Genomic DNA, 27240 nt, shown 5'->3' with positions numbered 1-27240 from the left:
CTAGAAGGCGTTAAATAGTCTCAGATGGAAGCACAGCACAAGCCAACACGGTGCACGGCCCTCCCTGATGGGGCTGTGCATTCCAAGCAAAGCACCATGTTTAGGCTTTGTTTTTCTCTTTTTAAATTATTGCTTGGGCACCTGCTTTCTGCAGGGGTTCCCCAGGTGAGTGAATATGACGCCGACTCAGAGGCACAGCATTCTTTCTCCAGAAGCCCCAGGAGAATGGCAGCACACCCCAGTATGGTGCACATGCTCATGGTAAGGTAGCTTTGTACCCTACTCACCACCATCAGCCGGAATCTATATTTAGGTTTTTCTCCATGCAGGGCATGAACATCCTTATGGTATTAAAATGAGCCTTCTTCCTGCTCCGTTCGTGCCCCAGGAACTGCAGGATGCTATCTTTTCTTTCATCCTGAAGCCCAGGCACCTGGCCAGGAACCAACAGAGAGGTGAGCCCCCTCCCTTCCACACGGGCTTTTTCTTGGCTGATGTCTCCACTCCTGGAAACAAACTCACAACATAGAGTTGATTCTTCTCCATGAGGGAGTGGGGAGGCAGTACATGCAAGAACCTAACAATGAACCAATAACCCAAAATAAACCTCAGAGGCACCCAACGCATTGCTAGGAGGGGTTTTCTCCCCCTTCATTCCTCTAGCTAGACAGTCTCTTCCTTCTCTGTAATTCCAGAGCATTTCCAACATTGAATCACGTTATGAACACAACTCAGTCTTATTAGAGTGTGAGCTTCATATGTAAGGCCATCACAAGAAGTGATCAAATGATGGCCTGATTAGAGAGACCTGGGATGAAAGAATTAAGGGGGAGTAAAGAATTACAGGACTTACCGACTTTACATAAGGTGAAATTGAACTCTCAGTTTTACCCACACAAGAGCTCACTCATGTCTGCTTCACAGCATGTGGAGGCCACAACTGGATAGAAATGTAGGGATTGGGCTTATTATTATTTCTTCATAAATTTTTATCTCTGCCATGCCAAAATGCACGCGATGATTTGTGCTTCTCAGAACATACCATGCTATTAATTTGAGACATGTTTGAGTCAGAAAAGAATTTCTACTTAGAGCATTTCTAACATTATGATTGTTATTCTGTAAGAACAATGATTCAAAAATCTGTTTTTTAAATGTTCACACCTTATTTCCACCATGAGGAAACACTAAACCACATCATGCCATGACAATATAAAAATCCTACATTCCTAAAATTTACCTTCTTTCATCATTCGCATATACTCATGGCAAAAGCATATATTTTTAGGAGCTGCAGAGGCAACATGAACTGTAAGACTAAATAACCTATATTTCAAATATTCCAGCTAAGCCAAAAAAAATTTCTGAGAGAGTACAGGATTCACTGTGTCTAATTTATGTTTGTTCTCATAAAGCAGCTGAAATATATAGCTTTGTATCAAGGGATACAGCATTGTTTTTACAAAAGCTGAATAATAGATTACATTCACATAGTTCTAAAAATAACAAAACCAGGTTATGAGTAGGGAAACCAGGTCACATACAATTCAATCTACATATGCACATGTAGCATAAGCATGTGTACATGTTGACACACAGAAACCTCCTGCTGGACTGAAGAACGTATTTGCATCATTCCTTCTCTGCCTTTAAAATGGTTGGGGTATGTATCTCAGGGCAGGAAGAAAGACCCTTAAGTAGACGGAGTAGTGGCATTATTCCTTCACAACCATGTACCTTCTGGAAGCCAAAAGAGAAAGTGGAGAATGGGGGTGGGTATCAAAGATGCCTTAGGTCCTCAAAGTGAAGGAAGTTACTTTTATCGAGGCTGAGTGAGCCCCGACTGGTGCCGAGCTGTAGGTTACATTCTCTAGTCCACGAGTAAGATACAAAGAGCTTCATATATGTTAAAGTTGAGCAAACTGAAGCTCAAAGACTCTTGAGCAGCTTACCCAACTAAGTGGGAAACCAGGAGCCTTTTGGGCACTTGATTCTGGTCTCGCTGACCCAGCGTCACAAGCACTGCTACCTATGGGTGCATGTGGCAGTGCACTCACTCACTACGTCTGCAAAAAGCCAAGTGGATGGACGTTTGCGTATATTTGGTGAAATGTTACTCATGTGCTTATCCTTCCTACAACTCGACTCCACTGTTGACTTCTTTAAAGCTTTCAGTTTTGCAAGCAGGTGGTTTAAGCAAATATTCAGGTGCCTTATTAGAAAAACATTCATAGATGAGCAATGAGAACATTAAACTCAAAACGATCACCTTTTCTTTGTAAAGCTCTTTGTCAGTATTGTCTTGAGCTGTTCGGTAATTAGAAATCATGCCTAGGCAACTTGGTGGGGTATCAAGACAACTGGCCACCTGCAGTCTTGTAATACAGGCAGCATGTAATGACTATTTGCCAAGGACCCTGACTGCAGAAAGTCATCCATGGAACTGCCTGAGGGTTGTGGCCTCCCAGAGCAAAGGGCCAGAGGCTGACGGAAGAGTGGGGTCAAGCAGGTGGTGTCAGGAAGGGCAGATCCTTTTGACGGGAGAAAGTTGATGACGTTGGTCAAATAGAAAGCCCAACAGGAAATCTCAGAGTCACAGGAGACTTCCTATGAAGGTAGATGATGCCCACACTCTGCCTCATTTGAATACCAAATTTTCTTAGCTTTCAAAATGGGCTCTGACACTGAAATCCACTGTACGTGGTTAGTACCAAGAAACTTGTACAGCTACAGGTTGAGTGCTTTGTGAGGCAGTGAAGCAGGCAGTAGATGCCCCTGAAAGGACTGACCCTGAGTCTCGTCAGGCCTGAAGGTTTAACTACTTGTTTGCAAAATATGGCGAAGGAGAACACATTAGCACGGCAAGGATGCAATTGGCCAATTTCAGAATGTGGGAAATTCTAAACAGCCACTGACTCAATTTCTTCTCTTCTCGATATTGGAAGAAATGTGATGTGCAATGGCAATGGTGGAAATAAGGTGAAGTGAATTAAACTGCCAGTAATGATCATCCCACTTCTTCCTTAGATTCACGCTGGAAGAGAGTTAAAAAGAGTGTTGTCGCACACCTGGCCTGTTGGAAGAGCTCCAGCACTTCGCAGGACAACCCCAGCCCGGCACCACCACGTGTAAAGCGAAGACAGTTCTTTGGCATTTCTATGATAGACATTTGTGACGACAACAAGCTGCTCAACCCCATTCTGGTAGGTCTCACTGCAGTCTTGTGTAACTCTCCTGAGGAAGGAGAGCTCAGGAGCGCAAGGCTTCTCCTCCAAATCTAGCTCCAAATGGCTCTGGCTGAGAGGCTTTTTCAATATTACATCAAATAATCAAATCAGACTTAGGTACTGCAGAGTTAAAAGGCAAATACCACAGGAGAAGGTACTCTTGTAGATTGCACTTGTTTCAGGAAATTCACACATGCCTGCTCAGGTCCGCCAAATGGGTTTTGTGTGTATGAATCTCTGAGGGTCCTCCTTATCCTCATATTCCCTTTTCATCTCCTTCCTTAAATTCTGTAGTAGGTCCAAGTCTCCTTCAGCTAAAGTGACTCAATCATACAACTCAAAATTGCATCCCATGGATTTGACTTGCATGTCAAGTGCTAAAGTGTAAAGACTCATCCTCTGGCCAGTATGCACACTTTAACCCAAATGGCAACTGTCAGGTTAAAGTCACTGTCTTCAGCCTATGTTATCTTCAATGGTGCATTGAGTTGACAGTGTTAGCATTCACTGAGTGTCCGGTACCTCTCCTAGCGCTATAGTAAATACAGGCAATTTTATTCTACATTGAAAGAATTTATCATGCTAGCTACTGCCATGGTTCTCGCATCCTTCACCACAAATTAAGGGGTTGGGGTAGCTGTGATTATCATCATCTGTACTTCACACACACAAAGGCACACACCAAGAGTGTCAGCAGAGTATGTATGTGTCCCACGTCACACAGAAGATAGGCTGGACACTGGATTTTAGAGCCCTTGGACTATGTGACTCCAACCCCTATTATCTCCCACACTGCAAGCAGAGGCCCTGGAGATACGGCCACAGGAAAGACTGTTGACAATGGAATGTAATCAGAGGTGGTGGCAAGGAACTGGGGCCTGATTTTGAAGGAGGGAAGGAAATAGAAAAAGTAGGAATGGGGTATCTATATACTTGCTCAAAAGGGAATAAACAAATGCAGAATGAGTATGGCAAAAGGATTTACAGACGTGGGGAAGAGTATCTACCTCTATTAGGGACTAATGAAGAATGAATGGAAGACGACAGGGTGATTCCACAAAGGCCTTGAAGCAGACAACTTTGATGGAAAAGCATAAATTCCCTGAAAAGGAAAATCTGATTAAAATAAGTGTTTAAAGTATTTCAGTACACGAATGTATGTAGAAGGAATTGTTGGATAAAAATGTTTTTAGAGAAATGGGGAAAAAAAATTCTACATTTAGGCCCTCCACCTCTAGCACCATGCCTCCACATACCCTGTGGAGATGAGCTACAGTATGTCTTTCTTTCCTTTTCTTCCTATAGGATATGCTTGCTTTTATCAATGAAAAAGGGCCGCTCACAAAAGGCGTCTTCAGGCCAGAGACCAATAGGAAATCCTGCAGAGCCCTAAAGAAGAAGCTCAAATCCAGGAAAAAAGTGAACTGGGATGGTGAATCCGTCCTTGTGGCAGCGGCCGTTTTAAAGGTAGGGAGAGTTCTGGCAGTGTCCACACACAGCCTAACTCTGAAGCTCTGTGATTGCTATCCTCCATCACGATGGCCTAGGAGCCATCAAAGACATTATAGTTTAAGCATGTGCAAAACTAAAGCACAAAGTCAAAATTTCAGGAAGCTACTTTGATCATCAAAAGCCTGCTTAGATATAATTTCCTCTTATGTCCCACACGACCTTCCCCATCATCACTCCTGAACGCTCTATGCAAAATAACCATGATAATAATAACAAAGTAATAATTCCAAACTCTGCATATATACAAAATGTTTACCCAAAGAAGCATCCTAATTTGATGACTTCCTGCCAATATTCCTAAAGAGGGAAAGTTTCCAAAAGACTATTTATATTAAATACAGAGATGGTTGTATTACTTTGCCATAGCATGCTAATATTTACCTTACAAAGCATCAAAAAATGCTAACAGTGGCCACCAAAACCTCTGTTTACTTCATCATCATTCCTTCCCCTGTTACTCTCATGCCTTTTACTGTCAAGTGTCGCATAGAGTGACTCCAACACATGGGTCTCTTTTCACCTTTAGAAAGTTTGGCATAATCAGTTAAAACTTGAATTGATTTGTTTAGTCCACTGCCACAGTCACAGTCCCATGGGAATCAGCTCCCACCACATGCTTCCGTTGGTAAATATGACTTGTAAAAAGTGGGTGCAGCACCTACGCCAAGTTTGGAAATTTGAACGTTCAATAAGTTTATACAAAAAATAGATCAATTGTGAAGGGACACAGTTAAATCACAAGTATCAGTTACATGTCTATAAGGAGAATAAGAGAACCAAGACAGGATTTCATCAGTCCGTCTTAGAGTGTGTTAGCAGCTCTGAACCAACTGCAACCAGGTTATGAAAATTATCACAGAATGTCAGTTACATTTGGTCTTTCCATGCCCTCCATGAGACTGTATGATAAATAGCAACAGTTAGAAAGGACGTAGAGTTGACGACTACCCCCACAGGGACCACAGTAATATACACGGGGTATGTGACTAGCAAGGCTGCTGCTGCTCTCTGCAGGGTGCACACACAGAACTGCTTTGATTTCCTAGCAAGAGTCAGCAGACTCTTGCCTAATCCTCTGTTCTAAGCCCAAACTAGCCAGAGGGTGGCACTCATAGGTACAGTTCTTAGACATTCCTCAAGTTTTCTCTTCCTAAAGTTGCCTGATCCTGGTGGAGAATCAGACTTTGCAACTTCGGCCTTGATAATACCATGTGAAACTAACTGGAGACATAGGCCTCAACGAGAAAGGGCTATCTCCTCAGGACCAAACGGAGTTGGCCGTTAAGCTGTCTTAAAAGAGAGGTGCAACAACAAATACCCTTGGCACAGCCAGCTCAGGACACAACATGCCTTCAGCAAAGCTGGCCAATGGTAGATTGAGCAGCACAGGATCAAGGAGAGAGAGGGACACATATGCCATGACAGCTGCAGTTTGGGGCACGAGGCTAGTGGCCTCCAGCTGCCTGCTGGACTCCCAGAGCCAGCCAGGGTTGTTGTGCTTCCTCCCTCCAAATATACTGGGACCATTCCACCGCAAATGCACTGAGAACTCTGTCCCGGTTGCGTACTGTGTGCCAGTGACTAAGTAGAGGAATGACAGGACTGGGACTTTTTTCCCCTTTTCCTTCACTGCTCTATCGCCAGCACTCAAAAGAGCACCTGGCACAAAGAGCAGCTCCGTAAGCATTAGAAGTAGGGAACACTTACTGGACTGTAATTGTGATGGTTCCCCGCAAACATTTTCTGACTGAGCTAAAAACTAAGAGAAGTCCTGGGCTATTAGTGAGCCCAGTGGAAGCGAGGTATGCCTGTGACGCTAGCAAGGCCTTCAGGCTTGCGCAGAACATTAAAGCTTCATAAATGTTCATAGGCTCACTTGTATCATGGTAATGCTTGTTCATCAGCCTTCTGTAGTGACAGATTTCCAAGCCTCCATTTACGAAGCTTATATCTGCCTGTCTACAACCCGGAGGCCTGCAATTGTCATGTGTTCAAATTCCAAGACTCTTTCCTTTTCAGGGGGAGGAGATACATGTTCCACTCAGGGATGGAAAAGGGTAACAGGGAGCTAGGCATTGGGGATCTGGCTGTATTTCCAACTTTGGCAGCTTATAAATCTGCGGAACTGCACTTTTTATAGGGTTATAGGAATCAAGTTATGAAAACAGAAGTTTTCTCCCAAGGGGCACAGATACCTCAGGTCACAAGGCCAAGTTCTCCCGTAGTATATGTGCCATAGCATTTGCCATGTGCTTGGCTTCAAAGACTTTACTTGGTAGAATTCAGAGCAAGTATTGTGTCTCAAATAAACAAGCGAGATGGGTACATGTATATCTTCTCAAGAAGGTAAATTGTTTTGTAGGATCTGAAAAATCAAAAGTTAGCATAAGTACAGCCATCTTAAAGGCTTAAATACCACCCCCTAACCTAGAAGGAGGAAAATTATTAGAATCTTGAAAAACAAGTTAGTCAGCCAGTGTTAAATGTAGTGACCTTTAGTTAGCTGACCTCAAATCAGTTAATCATACACACCAAGCTTATCTTGCTAGAACCACCCTAAACATTCCGAAGGTAATCTTATCTAACCAGACCCCAGGATGTGGCCCCAGCCAAAGATTTATGTGTCTATGAAAAAACACTGTATTATGATTGTGGAAAATGTTGCCCCCTTTGAAAATGCTATAAAACCTTCTGGCTTTGTGTGCTCAGGGTCCTTGTTGAGACCCGCTGCGTCGGGCTAACTTGGACTCCAGCTAGCTGGTTCCTGAATAAATTCCTCTTGCTTATTGCATCAAGAGACGCCTTTCGTGAGTGATTTGGGGCGGCGTCCTCCTCTGGGAGAATCCAACAGTTTTATCACCAGACCTGGTCAGTTTATGCTAGTTGGCTGACACGTACACAAAAGTCATTTCCAGAGGCTTCACTGCCAACGGAGCCCAGACTCTGCTTTTATGCTCCTAACTTACTGAGACAAACCAAGCCCCTGCTTTTGGGTGTGCAAGTCGGTGGAGAGTCAGAGCTGTGCTCTCCTGGGTCATGTTTGGGTGGCTGTGAAGGTAGCAGGCACTGAACTGAAGTCAGCAACTCAAGGTTTTCTCTGCAATTTCTTCAATACATATTGGCTGCAATAATAATATTCTTTATTTTTGTAAGGATTTTCTTCAGACTATCGAAGGAAGTCTTTTTTCATCCAGTTTGTATGATAAATGGCTTGCTATTCCTGATCAAGGGGAGAGCGAGGATGACAAAATAACTGCAACACGGAGGTAACCATGCAACAATTGATCACTCTACTCTGCTCACACTGAGAATTACAACCAACATACTCTAAGGAAAACAGGCCTATCATTTACGGCTTTGGCCACTAAAATCTTACCTAAGCCAAAGGGTTTTCATTTGATCACACTCAGGGGGCCAGTTTAATACATGCACATCTTAACTGCCCTCATTAAACTCTCTTTTTCCCTAAGATTACTTGTACGGACTCCTTGACCAATTTACAACTTCTGAAAGTATGAAACTGATAGGAAATGAGACCCACTGGTCTATGAGAGATGCTAGTGGACCAGGGTGTCAGTGGTATGACCTTACTTTGGCCAAGCACTTATTTAACTGGGGAAGTTCTTACCCTGTTCAGGAATTGAATTGAGTCCAACATTTCTCTACACATTCACACCTGGAGCTCTGCTAGAGTGGGCTGTGTACTTGGTGGACAAAGCACTCTGTTTTTCGTCATTGTGTTTCCCACTTCCTCAGCCAAATAACTTCCCTCACTTAGAAGTAAATTTTTCTGTCTTTAGGCTTTTAGACCAGCTGCCAAGAGCCAATGCTGTTCTCTTGTGGTGTCTGTTTGGAGTTTTACGCAACATTGAGCAGCACTCCAAATACAACGAGATGACAGCTTTCGGTTTATCAATGTATATAGCCCCGAGCCTTCTTTATCTGCCTGGTACTTGCAACACAGATCTAGGAAACAATATGAAAAAGAAGGTAAGGAGATATCTTCTTTTTATACCCTGAGGGGCAGAGGCCCCACCTTGAGTCTGAAATGTGTGGTGGTAATACAGACAGACCTGTTTTTAAAAGTGCACACTTGACCTATACGCCCCTGGACTGACAGGTGTTTATCATACTCAGACAAGCCGCCATGGTTTCTCTCCAGCTGCTGACCTTCCGTCACAGAGAACCCACAGAGATCTCTGCTTCCCAAGTTTAGGGTTCTTCCTCACTTAATAACTGAATTTCACAGATGTTTGTCTTTTGGATGCATCATAAATTTTAGTAAGGTGTTTTACATCATTTGCATCTCAAAAGACCTGGAAAGTTTTTCATAAGAAATAAAGCTTAGTAAGAGATTATATATACATCTCCAACCCAAGCATCCTATGTGACTTCCTTGCAATTTAATCTATCTTTAAAGATGTAAGCATTGATTTAAAAATGTGACCTACTAAGCTAGGGCAGAAATCATAACTTTTATTCACGCATTGAAAGTTTTTTAACATCTGTGCCAAAGTAGTCTTGGAAGTATCATTTATTTCTTAGAGAAAACTGGATTATTCTTGGTTCTTTAGAATCAACTATCAATTTTTCCTCAGAATTCTTGTACATTTTTTGTTAGACCCAAGATTCACATGTGAGATGGGATTTCTAACGTTGCCATGTGAAGAAGAGCACCCTGTCTTTGCCCTTTTGTGTTACAGATATCTCTGGTAGAATTTCTCATTGAAAACTGCCTCAAGATATTTGGTGAAGACGCCACTTCCCTCCTGGGGAAGAGCTCAGTGAACGGTGGTACCAGTGAGGCCACAGGTACTATGAATAATTAATTCAGTTGGCTTTGGTAAGGAACACGGTGAGCAGGGTTGCCAGGGTTCATGGGAGATGCTCAGACAGCGCTGTTCTGGAGCCTGCAGCAGCACTTCCCATAGGCAGTGATTTCCACCTGCTCCTTCTCCCAAAGGCAGGCACATGGTCAGGGGAGGTTTCCCACCATTGTGAGATCAAAGAAAAGATAAGATAAGGTCTCTGACTTCAAGAGGTTGCTAGTGCAGATCATTACGAGCATTAGGAGACATCATGGTATGATTCAGTTTTTGAGAATCTTTCAAACAAAGCTTGCAGCAGGACCCCTTATACACATAATCATAAGAGATATACTCTGGTTGAAAGTGCAGTGAGTGAAGGGCCTAGAGCACAGCCTGTTTGATTCACCCCACAACACCCCCACCTTTTTCTACTCTGTGGCCCTTGAGGCAACACAGGATTCCAGTGCTCTTTGACACAGGCTGGAAAGAAGGAGCATCACTGACACAAAGTCTGACTTTTTTATAGTGTAAACTCTTGTGCCTCCATTTACCAGCTATGTTATCTCTGGCCAGTTATTCTAGCTCAGTCTCAGTTTCCTCGTCTGCACAATGTGTATGGAAAATTATGTGTAAATCCAAGGACTGTTGTGTAGATTAAATTATAAATATAAATGAAAAGAAAAATAATGGAATTTGCCTTAACACAAAAGTTAAAGTTTTTTGATCCTAGCTAATCACGTCTAACTAGCAGCAGTTTGTATTATAATGTAGAATTTTTAGATTCAGAACCTGCAAACGTGTATCATGAGACCCTTCATATCTTGACATTTCTTACTTTTATGGTAATTCAACTACTTTTTGTCAGTTGTTAGGAAAATACATTTGATTAGGGGTTTAGATTAGTCTTGTATCTGAGAATTTGCTTATACTAACACAACTATTTGTTTTTCCTTTCATCAGTGACAACAGAACAGTCTTCTTGCATCTCAGCCAGTGACAGTGACAGTGACAGCGATTCATAAATGGTGCAACTGGAGCATGATGCTGAGGTCCTGCCAGACATGCTTTAAAACCTCAGCTACTGGAGCAGGGGTCAAGATGGTGGGGTGAGTAGGGTGGTGGAAATCTCCTCCCAAAAACCATATATATTTTTGAATATACAACAGATACAACTATTCCTAAAAGAGAGACTTGAAGATACAGTACAACAGCCAGAGTACATCTACATCTGCAAGAACTGAGCATCTAACAAAAAGGCTGGGCTGCAAGCAAACTGGCTGACTGCCACAGCTCCAGAGCAGCTGGAGAACAGCCCCGCCCACAGCAACCACACAGAGTCTCCTCCCAGCACTCAGCTAACTGAGACAGACAGAGGAAGCCAGAGCAAGGTCCAGAAGGCATGAAGGGGCACCATTCTCGCAGGAGAACACACCCAGCATGTCTGCCACCCAACTGCAGTGCACTAGACTATGCGGAGGGCCGCCCTGTCCACAGAAGCTAAGGAGATTATCCCAGAGACTGGTCCCAGTGTGCGGGTAGACGGCACAGGCAGCTGAAGCCGAAGCAATGTCAAGAAGGCACGAAGTGGCGCCATTCTTGCAGAACACACCCAGCGTGGCTGTGAAGTGCTGCAATTTACTGGGCTATCCCAGGGCCGCCCAGACCATGGCAGCTAATTCACTGAATGGATAAAAAAGCAAGACCCATCTATACGCTCCTTACAAGAGACTCACCTCAAACCCAAAGACATACACAGAGTAAAAGGGAAGGGGTGGAAAAAGATATTTCATGCAAACAATAGGGAGAAAAAAGCAGGTGTTGCAGTACTTGTATCAGACAAAATGGACTTCAAAACAAAGAAAGTAACAAGATATAAAGAAGGACATTATATAATGATAAAGGGGGCAGCCCAACAAGAAGATATAACCATTATAAATACATATCTATCTGGATTCAAGATGGCGGCATGAGAGGTGAGACAGAGAACTCTTCCCAAAACCACAAATGGTACAAAAATATGGTTAATTAATACAACTAACCATAAAAGAGCAAGAAGAAAAAAAGCTGAACTAGACTGCATACACACCTCACAAACATGGCAGACCTCACAAAACACGGGTATGAAAGCCTTGATCTGGCAGGAACCAAGTCCTTCACCCACCCCAGCTCACCAGCGGGAGGAAGAGAAATGGAGTGGGGAGGTGGTGGAAACTGAGAATTGTTGAACACCTGGACCTGGAGATCTGCTTTGTGAGCAGAAACCTATATTGTGTGGTGCTCTGAAGGTTGGGGAGCTGGGACAGGTAGAATGCTTGAGAGATTGAGATTCTGGCCATTTGGAGGACGGGATTCACACCCGGCCGCTCTGGGACAAGGAAAAGGCAGGTGGTCTGAGAGGCTTCCTAGCAGTGAGAGGGCTGCTGAAGGGTCAGGATTTGCACGGAGGTTGCTGCTTGGGGGAGAGGAGAGCTGGACAAGGTTGTCTGGGTGCACTCGACCCAGATGCTTGGGAACTTTGAGGAGCTGCAGGCGCCCCATCCCCCTGGCTGCCTACTCAGCTCCAAGGCCCCCCACTGTGAAACCCAGCCTGCTGAGACTTCTTCCTGGCATGACAGCACAGGCTCACAAATGGGCAGTCACTGCTCTGGTGTCAGGCCAGCCAGAGGGAAGCCCCACCTACAAAAGCTAGAGATGCCAAGCACAAAGGCTTACACCTGTGTGCTTGGCCCACTGGCACTGACACTGGAGACAGTCACTGCAGACAGGAATCAGGAAATAGCTCTTTCCTCCCCTCAGGCGCCAGCTCCACTCCCCTACGACCCCCAACCTCACTCTAGGGACTGAGCATCTCCAGAGACTGAAGCTTCTGGGCAATAGTGGGCACCACACAGAAATATGAAACGTCAAAAGAACGTGGTTCAGAACAAAATCTCACAAACCCCAAAAAAAGGGCCAAATGAAACTGAACTCACCAATCTTCCTGAAAGAGAGTTCAAAATAAAAATCATAAACATGCTTATGGAGGTACAGAAAAATATTCAAGAACTCAGGAAGGAATTTAAGTCAGAGATTCAATCAATAACAAATTCCATATCTGAAATGAAACATACAATGGAGGGATTTAAAAGCAGATGAGATGTAGGAGAAGAGAAGGTAAATGGAATAGAAATAAGAGAAGAGGAATACAAAGAAGCTGAGGCACAGAGAGAAAAAAGAATCTCTAAGAATGAAAGAATATTTGGAGAACTGTTGACCAAACCAAAAGGAACAGTAGTCACATTATACGGGTACAAGAAGAAGAAAAGAGAGAAAAAAGGATAGAAAGTGTCACTGAGAAGGTAATTGCTGAAAACTACCCCAATCTGGGGAAGGAGATAGTCTCTCAAGCCATGATGGTTCACAGATCTCCCAACAAAAGGGACCCAAGGAAGACAACATCAAGACATATAATAATGAAAATGGCAAAGATCAATGATAAAGACAGACTTTTAAAAGCAGCCAGAGAGAGAAAAAAGATCACACACAAAGGAAAACCCATCAGGATATCATCAGACTTCTCAACAGAAACCTTACAGGCCAGAAGGGAGTGGCATGATATATTTAATGCAATAAACCAGAAGGGCCTTGAAACAAGAATACTCTACCTGGCAAGGTTATCATTTAACTTTGAAGGATGGATTAAACAATCTTCACATAAGCAAAAGCTGAGAGAATTTACCTCACACAAACCACCTCTACAGTGCATTTTGGAGGGACTTCTATAGATGGAAATATTCCTAAGGCTCAATAGATGTCACCAAAGAGACAGACAAAGAGTACAGAATATGATTCATTACATTCAAAGAATGAAGGAGGAAGAAAAAGGAGGAAAAAAACAACCTTTAGGTTGTGTTTGTAATAGAATATGAAGTGAGTAAAATTAGACTGTTAGATAGTATAGGAATTACCCTTCAACCTCTGATTAACCATGCATCTAAAGCCGGCAATGACAATAATTACATAGCTATCTATAATCACCCTAAATGTAAATGGTCTGAATGAACCAATCAAAAGACACAGAGTTACTGAATGGACAAAAAAAAAACAAGAGCCATCTGTATGCTGCCGACAAGAGACTCACTTCAAACCCAAAGACGTACACACACTGAAAGTAAAGGGATGGAAAAAGATATTTCATGCAACTAATAGTGAGAAGAAAGCAGGAGTTGCAGTACTTTTATCAGACAAAATAGACTTCAAAACAAAGAAAGTCACAAGAGACAAAGGACATTACATAATCATAAAAGGGTCAGTCCAGAAAGAGGATATAACTATCATAAATATCTATGCCCCCAAGACAGAATCACCTACATATGTGAAACAAATACTAACAGAATTGAAGGGGGAAACAGAATGCAATGAATTCATTTTAGGAAACTTCAACACACCACTCAATCCAAAGGACAGAGCAACCAGAAACAAAGTAAGTAAAGAGATAGAGGCACTAAACAACATACTAGAACAGATGGGCCTAATGGATATCTACACAATAGTCCATCCAAAAGCAACAGGATACACATTCATCTCAAGTGCACATGGAACATTTTCAAGAATAGATCATATACTAGCACACAAAAAGAAACTCAGCAAATTCAAAAAGATTGAAATTGTACCAACCAGCTTCTCAGAACAGAGGCATGAAACTAGAAATAAATTACACAAAGAAAATGAAAAAAAACTCACAAACACATGGAGGCTAAACATGCTCCTAAATAATCAATGGATCAATTACCAAAAAAAAAAAAAACAAATATCAAGTAATATATAGAAACAAATGACAACAATAATTCAACAATGCAAAGTCTGAGGTATGCAGTGAAGGCCGTGCTAAGAGGAAAGTATATTGCGATACAGGCTTACCTCAGGAAAGAAAAACAATCCCATATAAACAATCTAAACTCACAATTAACGAAACTGGAAAAAGAAGAACAAATGAGGCCCAAAGTCACTAGAAGGAGGGATATAGTAAGGATTAGAGCAGAAATACATAAAATCAAGAAAAATAAAACAATAGAAAGAATCAATGAAAGCAGGAGTTGATTCTTTGAAAAAATAAACAAAATAGATAAATCCCTAGCCAGACTTATCAAGAGATAGAGAGTCTGCACACATAAACAGAATTAGAAATGAGAATGAAAAAATCACTATGGACACCACAGAAATACAAGAATTATTAGAGAATACTATAAAAAATAATATGATAACAAACTGGATAACCTAAAAGAAATGAACAAATTTCTAGAAAAATACAATCTTCCAAGGCTGACCTAGAAAGAAAGAGAAATCTGAACAGACCAATTGCCAGGAACAAAATGAAATTGGTAATCAAAAAACTACCTAAGAACAAAACCCCTGAACTGTTGGATTCTCCCAGAGGAGGACGCCGCCCCAAATCACTCACGAAAGGCGTCTCTTGATGCAATAAGCAAGAGGAATTTATTCAGGAACCAGGAAGCTGGGGTCCAAGTTAGCCCGACACAACGGGTCTCAACAAGGACCCTGAGCACACAAAGCCAGAAGGTTTTATAGCATTTTCAAAGGGGGCAACATTTTCCACAATCACAATACAGTGTTTTTTCATAGACACATAAATCTTTGGCTGGGGCCACATCCTGGGGTCTGGTTAGATAAGATTACCTTCAGAATGTTTAGGGTGGTTCTAGCAAGATAAGCTTGGTGTGTATGATTAACTGATTTGAGGTCAGCTAACTAAAGGTCACTACATTTAACACTGGCTGACTAACTTATTTTTCAAGATTCTAATAATTTTCCTCCTTCTAGGTTAGGGGGTGGTATTTAAGCCTTTAAGATGGCTGTACTTATGCTAACTTTTGATTCTTCAGATCCTACAGAACCAGATGGCTTCACCACTGAATAATATCAAACATTTAGTTAAACACTGAAAGAAATCATTTTAAATCAACTCCTTCAGTCTGATAGTGATTCCTTGCTGCATTTCAAATTACAATAGTTTACTCTATTGGGGGAGGTATCTCACTTTTCTTCCCTGGATTCCCTCCTCCTTCTATCTGCTAAACGTGAGTGTTTCTTTGATACTCTCTTTGGCTGTTTATTTTCTTTGCCATTTTGCACTCCCTGGAGATATTCTCAAGAAACTTCAATTCAGCTACTACTCAGAAGGAGGTCACTCCACTCCTACAACTCAATAGCAAAAATGCAATCAGCCTGAAGAAAGAATGGGCAAAGGACTTCAATAGACATTTCTCAAAAGAAGACATACAAAATGGCTAACAGGTCAAGAAAAGATGCTCAAAGGTCATTAATCACCAGGGAAATGCAAATTTAAACCACAATTAGATAACACGTCTCACCCACTAGGATGGCTATTATCAAAAAGATAAAGAATAACAAGTGTTGGAGATCTTGTAGAGAAGTACCCACCCTGGTACACTGTTGGAGGGAATGTGAAATGGTGCAGCCATCATGGAAAATAGTATGATGGTTCCTCAAAAAATTGTAAATACAACTACCATATTATTTAGCAATTTCACTTCTAGATATGTATCCAAAAGAAATCGGATCCTGATGTAATATTTACACTTTCATGTTCACTGTAGTATTTTTCATAATAGCCAGGTTATCGGAACAATATAAATTTCCATCAACAAATGAACAGTAAAGAAAATGTGGTACATACATACAATGGAATATTATTCAGCCTTAAAACAAGAAAGAAATCCTGCCATATATAACAACATGGATGAACTAGAGAAAATTATGATGAATGTGAAATAAGCCAGTCAAAGGAGGACAAATACTGCATGATTCCACTTATATGAGATGTCTAAAATAGTCAAAGTCACAGAAGCAGAAAGTAGAATTGTTAGGCAGAAAGACAGATGAGCAGGATGAAAAGAGGGTGGAGCCCACCAAGAACTCAGGGAGTTAAGCAGATTAAGCCAGAGAGCTAGAAAGGACTCAGGCCCTTTGCAATGTGAGTTCATTCCACATGCTCTGAAACTGGGCTGGTCTTGAGACTTCCTCTAGCTAATGCAGGTGAAATATGACAGAGATGAGGGACAAGCATTATGATCAATTTTCCTAAAAAATAATGAGATGAGCGTAATAAGAACAGGAGAGACTTATCTTAAGGCAAGACAAACAGTTCTAACTGATGTGTTTCAAATTCTTGGGAGAAGCCACTATCTTAGAAAGGAACAAAGGTTTGTCCTACAGAATTATCTAGAGGAAGGGTTATAGACAATGACATGGTGTCTCTCATCAGACAGAATCATGAGATGAGAGTCCTGACAAGCCTACGCCCCCTGACCCTTTACCTTTATCCCATTCTTGAAAGCCTTACAAGACAGAACCCTAAGCCCTTAAGTGCACCTTCTCCTCTCTGAGGTTGCCCACACTGCCCTTTCTTGGAGTGTGTATTTTCAAAAGACTTTTTACTGTTCAACTTATTACACTTTGTCTCTGTGCTCTGCCAGTGATATCTTCGACACTTTGCTGTTCCATTCCACTTTCCAGATTTTAAGTGTAAGTTTTCACTCTCTCTGTCCTTCTCTAGATAAGCAAGTAAACCTGCCTTTATATATCTTGACTCTAGCTGGTTCCTCCCTTAGAGTATATTCAAATAAACCTTTCATTCTGCTTCACTACTGTGTCTCTCCCCTTCAATTATTTATTGTGGCAGGGACAAGAACCGAGAAAAGCAAACATCACCCCAACAGAATGGTGGTTGGCAGGGGCTGGGAGGAAAGGAAAATGGGGAGTTGTTATTAAATGGGTATAAAGTTTTACTTACACAGGATGAATAAATTCTAGAGATGTGCTGTACAACACACTGCCTGTAGTTAACAAAACTATTACTGTACACTTAAAAATTTGTTAAAAGAGGGTAGATCTCATGTTAAGTATTCTTACCACAAAGAATAAAATTAAAAAGAATCAGATTACTCCCAAGTTTATGTCTTCAATGCATTTGTCACTCTGTTCTCCATACTCTTACAAATGCCTTTCAGTCATTTGCAGATGGATATACAAGTCCCTCAGCCTTACCATATCTGATGAACCTCATCATCTTCTGCACAAAACTTAGTTCTGAAACATACATTCCTTATCCTGGTGAAAGGCACCACCCAGTTCCTCCTCCTCTCTCCCCTACATTGGATTTTTACTTCATCATGTTGATAGTTCTTAAACATCTCTTATTCTGGCTCCTCTTCTTCTTCCACACAATTATATTTGCCTTAATTCAAGCACCCTTCATCTCTCAGTGCACACTGCAATAACCAGTATTCCAGCCTCCACTCTCTTCTATGGTCTCTCCTTCATTCCGCTACCAGACACATGTATCTAGACTAACAATCTAATCCCATTACCCCCTTGATTAAAATATTTCAATGTGCACCAACCCACCCACAGGAAAAACCCAAAGATGTCTCTTGTGATGTTATTTCGGCCTAACTGTACAGTCTCACCCCCTACTCTAAACATCTTTAGTTGCCTTTTTCCTTTAAACTGACATAATTCAATCCTCTGTATCTCTGCTTATATTATTCCCTCTATACAATTATTTTTCTCTTTTTGCCCTTTATGCTATTATTCTCTATGTCTTATCTTTCTGGAAAAACGTATTCATCCATCAGTATCACCTGAAAAGTAATCCTTTCTTGGAATCCTGTGTTTTTTTGAGGTCTTTCCTGCGCAAACTGCTCACAGAAGCATCAGACTCTCTGGACACTGGTTAGAAATGCAGAATCCCAGGTCCACCCCAAACCTACTGGGTCCCCTCCAGGGGGTTTTGTGGATGTGAGGATTTGAAAGGCACTGTGCTAGATCAGAGCTGCTCCTGGCACAGCACCGTTAGCAGCAGGTGGGACATTCCTACACATGCAAATCACAATCTGATGAAAGATGTGTACCCAGAACATATAAAGGGTTCCCAAAACTCAGTGATAAACATTTTCTTAATGGTCAAAAGATTTGAACAGACATTTCACAAAAGAAAATATACACGTGGGAAACAGGCACATGAACAGATGCTGAACCTAATCAGTCATTAAGAAACCACCTTGAGCTATCACTAAACTGTCCAAATGGAAATAACGACAAAACCTGAAAATACCTAACTCTACTGGCAAGAACGTGGAGCAACTTGTAATTCTCATACACTGCTGTCAGGAACGCAAAAAGGGTGCAGCCATTTTGGAAAGGAGGTTGTCTGTTTCTTACAGTGTTAAATATGTAATCAGCATATTACCCAGCAACCAGACTGCTCAGATTTACCCAAGTGAAATAAAACCTATGTTTGGACAAAAGCTGCAGATAAATGTTAACAGCAGCTAGCTTCATTCATGATCTCTAAATAAACAAACGTAAATGTCTTTCAACTAGTGAATGACTGAGCAATTGTATTTCACCAACACAATGGAATATACAAAGCAAGAAAAAGAAATGAACTTGGACATACTCCAGAACATACATAAACTCAAATTTATTATGCTAAGTGGAAGAAGCTAGACTCAAAAGGCTACACACTATTTCATTCATATGACATTTGGGAAAAAGCAAAACCATAGTACGTACAACAGATTGGTAGTTGCCAGGACCTGGGTTTACAGGGAGGGACTGACTACAAAGGAGCACGGAGAAATTCAAGAGGATAATGAACTGTTTTACATCTTGGTGTACATTTGTGTTTTTGGTGGCAAAGTGGTTGCTTATATGACTCTCTGCTTTTGTCAAAATTCACAGAACTGTACATTAACAAGAAACTGATGTTAATATATGTAAGTTATACTTCATCAGAAAATGAAAAAAGTTGTATTTTACACAGTACCTATATCCTATACTCATATATTCAAACAGGCCAATTTTTTCACATGCTAACATTTCTGAAATTCTGAGTTATTTTATAATGAATGGCATTTAACATCATATCATAGTTCCAAAGGATGACATTTCTTCTTATTGGAACATACTAAGATAATGGTGTCTCCCCATCAGTTGTGTCTTAGATCTGATGAAATATGGTATGCACGTGTACTTTAACTTATTAAGTTACACATGCTTATTTTAGAAAATGTGTGAAACACAGGAATGTAAAGAAAAAAGTAAAATTAGTCAATAATTCTAGTTTGTAGCATTACATCTTCTGTGTGGTCAATTTTATTGTCTCTTTACTATGCACACATATTTACATTTATAATTTAAAACATTTTTGCATTTAAAAAATTAGGTAATTTTAGCTTCTACCACCTCTATCACAGAATAACTGAGGTGACACTGGACTACATCTCTCACCTCTCTCATCCTCGGTTTACTCACATGACATCTGACTTAGCCTTTGTGGTCAGTGGACTTAACATCTTCAAACTATTTTATGCACTTACACCTAAAATTTTTTTTAAAGGCTATATACTTCCTCACACATTTTTAGTTGGCGTAAAATATTTTCTCAGATCATTAAGTAGATGGAACTTCTCCAATATTGAGAATAAAAGTTACTTTGCTCCTTTAATAGTGTCTAATGGAGTTTAAATATCATAAATATGTGATACCCATTCCCCCAAAATACATAATACACACTGTTGCTAAATGATAAAAATTTACATATTTCTGTTTTTTATTTGACCATGTAATTCCAGTCCATGAAATTTTACACAATTATGTAATACTTTATATTTGGAAGCCTCTAATTGATCATTTTATCATACTCTCCTATACCAGAAGTACGTTATGCAATTTGAAATGCGTTTTATTCAGTGACCAAAAGATGTCAAATGTTTTAAATTTTCTTCTGAGTTATCATTACAACTATTATTAATTTGTAAGTAATAAAATGAACATGTTATAAATTTTGGTAAGTAATCGTTAAACATTTAATTAGAAGGATAAATCTTAATGAGACAAATGGGGCTATTTTTTCCCAACTAGTAGACAAGATTCCTCATGAACAAATGCCTATTTTTTCTCTTTATAGTTGGAAATACTAAGTAACTTAATTCATACAACTAAGTAGATAGCAATGAAAGAGTTTTCATAGAACACTGACACCCGTTTCTTTGAACTCTTCCAGATTCATGAGCAAAAAAAAAAGAATCACTTAATGAGGTATTACAAAGGGGTCCTTTTTATTGTTTCAAGTAATCAGCTGAAAACTCAATTAGGTTCCCATTCAATTTTATAGAAAGCAAAAAAATTAAGACCTGTTTGACTTGCAAATGTATTTTTATGCATTATTTTGAAATATAAATCATATGTACCTTCTTCGAATTCTCTTGTCCACCTCATCCATTCGGTTTTGGTCACCAATTTATTTACACAAAGTCAGTCCTTTACTTTCATATTTGGATGAAACACTGTACTCCCAGGCCTGGGGCCTGGTTCTCTGAGGAGCCACCAAGGACGCAGCCCTGAGGGCTGGGAGGACTGATGAGGACTGAGGCAAGCCTGGGCTAGTGGGAAGAGGCCCCGGGAGGGGCTGAGGAGAGGACGACCTCTCCTTTCTTTCCTGTTTATGAGCTACTCTGAGTAGAAGTTCCTCTTTTAATTCTTCCAGAAAAGTCCAAAAAGTACTTTTCTTTTTTCTAAATGACGACTAAATTGTGACTGCTGATGTCTTGCTATGATTCAGTGTGGTAATCAGCACAGCAAGACAGGTTTCCCAGCCTCACCCGTCCTTTCCCTCTACTTTCACTGCCTTAGTCTTACATGTCCCAAGTACAGTGTTAGGCTTTTCAAGAACTGTAGAAGGCTTGATTGACTTTTTACCCTGTTTCTGAGCTCCTAAGTGAACTGCCACAATTTCACACGTGCTGAGAGAAGACACCAGGCTCCTCTGTCAGAGACAAAGGACAACGTCACTGACAGCACAGCAGGCAGTGTTAGCTCTCTGTTTACACTGGCTTCTCATGCTCACCAGCTCACATGGGGGTACTGCACACACAGCAGATCTGTGTCACAGCTGAGAAACCATGAGCTTGGGAACTTTTGCTATTTTAAAGGCATTGGTACAAAACCTGTCAAACCTCTTCCCCACTGGAAAGTATTATCATTACCATCTTGGTCAGAAAACAAATCTGTCTTCTGCAACCAGGGTGCTGCCATTCCTACCTTCTAAGGCTGTCTGCTACACAAACATCCTTCAAAACATAATCTGGGACAAAAGCAGTCACGACTGGGTAGAGCACTACAGAGCATTGCTCCTCAAGGAGTCTTTTATCTTTACCTGTGGAGACACTTTCTAAAGGACCTAAATTATGACACACCATCATTTTCACAGTTTCTGGGTATTTTCCAACACTTCTGGATCCTCATTTCACCCTTTTGCACTATTCCATGCTGTGGGGGCTGACCTGCAAGGCCCTTTTACCTTCCCTGTGTTCAGCCAATGAGACCTAAGTCAGAGTAGTTTTACCCCTTGCTCCTATCCTGCTAGGTCTTGGTGCTGGCCTCCTTCAGGCGGTAACTGATGTGACAGCTGGAGTATATTTTATCCTTTGTTAAAAGGACATAGAAAATATATTTTTTAATTATTGAATAAGATTAGGATTAACATTAATTAGAATAAATCTTTAATAACATGACTTAAAAAAGATTTTAATTACTTTAGTGAAAAATGTACAGTGACTTTGAAAGAGATCACATTAAAGCTTTATCTGGAGATTTTTACCAAAATATTTTTTAAAGTTTGCTATTTCCAGAAAATACTGAATTACATTTTTAAAAAAAACTTTCCTACTTTACATACTTTAGCTGTTCTTTGGTGCTTTCCAATACTGGAGAATTATTACTGAGAATAGTGGAAAAGGAATTCCATTACTTAAACATATAAAAAAGATCATTGGCAAGCATTTAGTATTTGTTACTGATGCTCCTTCTTTTCTCCTCAGTGTACTCTTCCAAAAAAAGCCATGAATTTTTGGAAATAGAGGAGACTACAGAAGCAAAGTTGATTAAACAAAAATTGATATTACTCCCTTACCCTCTACACCACGTATCTGAACTCATCACATTCTTAAGAGGCAAATAAACCAGACTGACCACTACGCTTTATCCTTAACAGAAATATGTATAAATTTGAAAAAGACTCAGGCCCCCTAGGTGCAGCTGCTGTGACTAATCATTACAAAGGCTTCCCCCTTGTTAGGCACCTAGATTGGTTTACCCTTCAGGCCATTCACCTTAATAAGATGTAAGAGGAGGATGAGGAATTTGCATATCCTTTATGAGGTGGGACTTGGGTTTTGGGAACTCAGTGTGGTTTCCTGGCACATCAATTTAGGGGAAAAACTACATATGGAAGTATTGGGAAATGTATTGTCTTAAAGCCATCCATGCTTAGGTATTTTGGAAAGCTGGTATAGACTCAGAGGTCGATGAGTATGTACTCACCATGCTAGACTGTACTTCTAAACATTGGGAGGGATGCAAAAAGCTTATAAAAATATTAAACTATCAAGTTCCTGCCTCACAAAAGCTCAGTTACCACAGTATAAGGATGAAATCTATTCCTACTGTTCTTTTGAAAAATATAATACAGAGAATGTAATGTTTTAAACTAAAAAAGGGGAGCAACCAGAGGAGTCAATCCGTGTCACCCTACCATATTTCTCAGGCTCAAAGTTCGTTTCGCCCTCCATCGCTCCCTTAATTCTCTGTCCAGCTATCTGTGTGCTGATGTACTTACTGAGCTTGCTGTGGCAGCATGCCTTCCTTAGGTTTTAGAATGGAGCGTGGATCAATGAGCCCATTATCCTGATCTCTTCTAGGGCATATTCTCAACTCTCCAAGACTGAGTCCACAAAACCTCAATGTTGTACAGCCATCTCTTTTGTTCACAGGCTGTGAGAAAATGCATTAGAGAAACATAAAGAAAGCTCTTCTTTTTGCCACCCTGAAGTACTTAATGAGCACCAACTATATTCAAAGCACTATGAAAATCCTGCCTAATTATCAGTTCTTTAAAACGCAGATGTATTTTAACCTAATTGCTTTTATTGCGTTGATGAGCTGTTAAGGAAAGTTGGCATGTTTCAGAGGTTCAAGGTTGTAACTCTAGGGAGAGGAAATCCTGGGGCAAAGTACCTCTAAAACCAAAATCAGTCAAAGGGACAAATGAAGTTTAAAACCTTTTTCATTACTTACAAACTGCAGTCCGGGGCTCTCTATTTCTTGCTCAGGCAAAAGCAAACAAGACTTGCCCCGAAGGTCTCACGTTCAGATAAGCCCTTGGATGCCCAGGTAATTACCCATTGATATGGAGATGAACGACTCTCTACCCCTGAGGAACTCCTTTTCATATGAAGATGCACTAAAGCCAGGCAAGATATTCTGGAAATATTACAATTTTACCCACAGGCCACCCCTCCAGAAATCTCGCCTTACAATCTACTCATTTCCCCTCTTCTGCAGTGGTCCCTGGGTGAGAACTGGACTGTCGTGACCAGACTAATGATATACAATAGCAACAGCAATAAAATCATGATAATCCTCAAGCTGGAGGATTCAGCTAGGTTCAAAGTCTTATATAGATTAAGTCCATAGCTCCCCCATGCCATGGGCAGGCAGTCGCTGAAGAGGTAGAGGGTTCAGAGCAATGATCACGTGGCAGCTGAAGCCAGGAGGCAAATCCAGGCCACAGGGACTGTAGAAGAAAATAACTTTAAGGGCAGTAAGACACATGTTTTAATGACGCCAGCATAGCCAAATTCTTGTCCATCAGATAGGATACATGCAAGAGAGTGGTCCTGTGATAAAACAGTGGCAGGAATGGAATCTCATTCTCGTCTAGTATACCAGACTTTAAGACCCCTCGCTGTGGGAGTTACAGATGGATCAATACATAGGGCTATGGGAGGACTATGCACTGGTTATAAAGATAAAACAAAACTTCCCCATAAGATGCTAGTACCTCCTGGACATTTTGAGAACACTATCTTGATATTTGTGGGCCAATCTGCTATTACTCCTTGAACACACATTGAGACCAGCTTCCAGGCCTTTTCTTCAAGTTGCCGGATGGGCCAGCCATCGCTGGTCCATCTTTTGGAATGTTCAGGGCCATGTCCATATAACAGTATCTCCAGGGTTTAATGCAGTGCGGGTCGACAGCAGGATGTTGCTCTCCTGGGACAAATGAAGTTTAAATATCCTGGCTTCAATATCTCTTCTTTGGTTTGCACACACAATTGTACAGGAAAGCCAGCAATATGTGTTTGCATGTCCACAGGGATCAAGGCTCCTTTCTGATTCCTACTCAAACGCTGTGGTACTGTCCATAGGCAAACTGACCAGCCCCATAGACTATTGCTGCCCAACTTCACACCAGATTTCAACAAACCATTGTCCCTCTCTATCACGCCTGCCCCAGTAGGGTTATATAGTACATGAAATTTCCACTTTATTCCAATTGCTGCACCCATCCTTGTAATGCATGTCCAGTAAAGTGGGTGCCTTGATCACTCCCAATCACCTGCGGACAGCCATAGGCTGCAACGAGACGCCCTAGTTCCCCCTCCCGGTGGTTTGCTGATCTGCACGACATGAAGGAAAAGCAACCAATAGTCCAGTAGCCGTGTCCACACAAATCATGGCATACTGATATCCTTCTGATATGGGCAGAGGTTCAATATAGCTTATCTGCCACCTGACAAAGGGTATCGATCCCCTTAATATTGTCCCATGATCCTCTGGACTCGGTGTAGGTTCTTCTCAGAGCACACAGGCACTCCTTCCGGGCTCTGTTGACTTCTTCAAAGGTCAATGGCAAGCTCCACCGATAGGCTACAGACCACACTGTCTTCTGTCCTGCATGCAACCAATGCAGATGCAACCATTGGGCTACATCAGAAGCAGGCTTTCCTTCTAGTCAATGCACCTGGGCCAAGGTGTCTGATTCATCAGTCCCCGGGAATGCCAAAGGCAAATGGCCAGTCACATGATATATGGTAACTGTCTCAGTCTGACCAGAGGCCCACAGGTCTTGCCACAACTCTTGCCCCCAAAGGGGATAATATCCAACCATCCAGTTGGCATGGTATCATGTCGGTAGTCACAGGTCGAGCCCCAAACGGCAGCCCAGCTGTCAGTGCAGACGACTATGGGGGAAGGCTCCTAGGTGATCATGAGCGACTCTGCTCACAACTCAGCCCACTGGCTGTTCTTCCCCTCTCCAACCTCCATCCACATGGTCTCAGTCTAAATGGAAAGTGACAGCCCTCCACTTTGGGGGCTGCCCATGACCACAGCTTTCTGTATAACAAGCATCTTCAGGTATAGGGGCTTTTCCCTCTTGATAAGGACTCTCAGCTACCAATGGCTCAAAAGCAACTTCTTCCTGTTTTCCATTGGTATAGGCCACTGGCCCCAATAAGCACTGGAGTTCTCCACTTAATGGGGCTGGCAGAGAGGGCACAGTGCTGGTGTAAATATGTGCCCCATTAGGCCAGTGTAGGCATCAGTGCCATGCCACTCCGTGGCTTTTGGTTCCAGTCTTGAACCCACCCTGCTATGGGATAGGTAGTTATTAACTTGATTGGAGCTGCTACAGTGATGGGCTCCACAGCCAGCAAGGCATGGAACACAGCAGGCAGTTGCCTCTCTTATAAAGGTGTACTGGACCTCTGCTCCTTTCCATAGTTGGGACCAGAAACCAGCAGGTTAGCATGTCCATTCAAGCTGTGGCCAAAGACGCCATCCATAACCATCTTTGGTTACATGAACATCTAGCTCACAGGGCCTTGATGAGTCCATCACATTCAAGGCCTGCACGGCCTTGACTGCCTGCTTAGCAGCAGTAAAAGCAGCTGCACATGTCTCATCCCAGTCCCACCGGATGCCCTTTCATACCAACCGGCATAAGGCCTTCAGAATTTGTGCCAAGTGCGGGATAAACACTCTCCAGTAGCCTCAAAGACCTAAAAGCTCTTGTAAGACGCAACAGGGGTAGGGGTGGGGAAAGCCTGGACCTTGTCTATGATTGCTTCAGGAATAACTCTAGTTTTACCGAACCAGACAACCCCCAAGAATTTCACAGACAAACCAGGTCCCTGAACCTTGGGGCTGTACACAGCCCATCCTTTCTCCTGTAGATGTTGCAATAGCCTAGGAACTGCCTCTTCTAAATCTGATACAGTATCATATGTGAGCATAATATCGTCAATACAGCCACACCGTTTGCAGTTTCTTCCATGTGGCCATGTCCTGAGCGACCAGTCCATGACAGATGGTGGTACATTGGAGGTATCCCTGTGGAAGGACAGTGAAATCCACTGCCAGTCTTCCCACACGAAGGCAAACTATTCCTGGCTCTCCGGTGGTATGTCAATAGAGAAGAAAGCATTAGCAAGGTCTACTACATAATGATATGTTCCCAGCTCATGGCTGAGGGTGTCCAGAATGTCTGCTATAGAGGGGACAGCAGCATGCAAAGGGGGTGTGACTTTATTCAATTCCCTGTAGTCTATGGTCATACACCAGGAACCATCTGGCTTTTTCATTGGCCACACTGGGGATATTCTGGAAATATTACAATTTTACCCACACAGGTGTATTTTACCTTCTTTGATGGGTACAGTCCACATTCAAAAATTCCAGATCTAAATTAGGATATATTTTAATTGTACACCATTCCAAACCTCTTCAATCCGTCACTAGGATACATTGCCACCAGGTGGAGG

General features: G+C 41.6%; 2 protein-coding genes across 4 annotated transcripts in view; one reads left to right on the top strand and one right to left on the bottom strand.

Annotated features, from left to right (window-relative positions):
- Positions 1-27240, bottom strand: part of LOC118967429 (neurotrypsin) — a 189390-nt gene that overhangs the window by 148597 nt on the left and 13553 nt on the right. The window lies entirely within an intron of this gene.
- Positions 356-10569, top strand: LOC140849696 (rho GTPase-activating protein 20-like). Its single transcript, XM_073238039.1, has 7 exons — positions 356-455; positions 3028-3203; positions 4533-4694; positions 7893-8005; positions 8540-8729; positions 9443-9551; positions 10508-10569. Exons 1-7 carry the CDS (start codon positions 356-358, stop codon positions 10567-10569), a joined length of 912 nt encoding a protein of 303 aa, XP_073094140.1.

The sequence above is a fragment of the Manis javanica genome, chromosome 5 (assembly GCF_040802235.1).
Source record: "Manis javanica isolate MJ-LG chromosome 5, MJ_LKY, whole genome shotgun sequence".
Taxonomy (NCBI): domain Eukaryota; kingdom Metazoa; phylum Chordata; class Mammalia; order Pholidota; family Manidae; genus Manis; species Manis javanica.
This window is presented reverse-complemented; position numbering and strand designations above follow the sequence as displayed.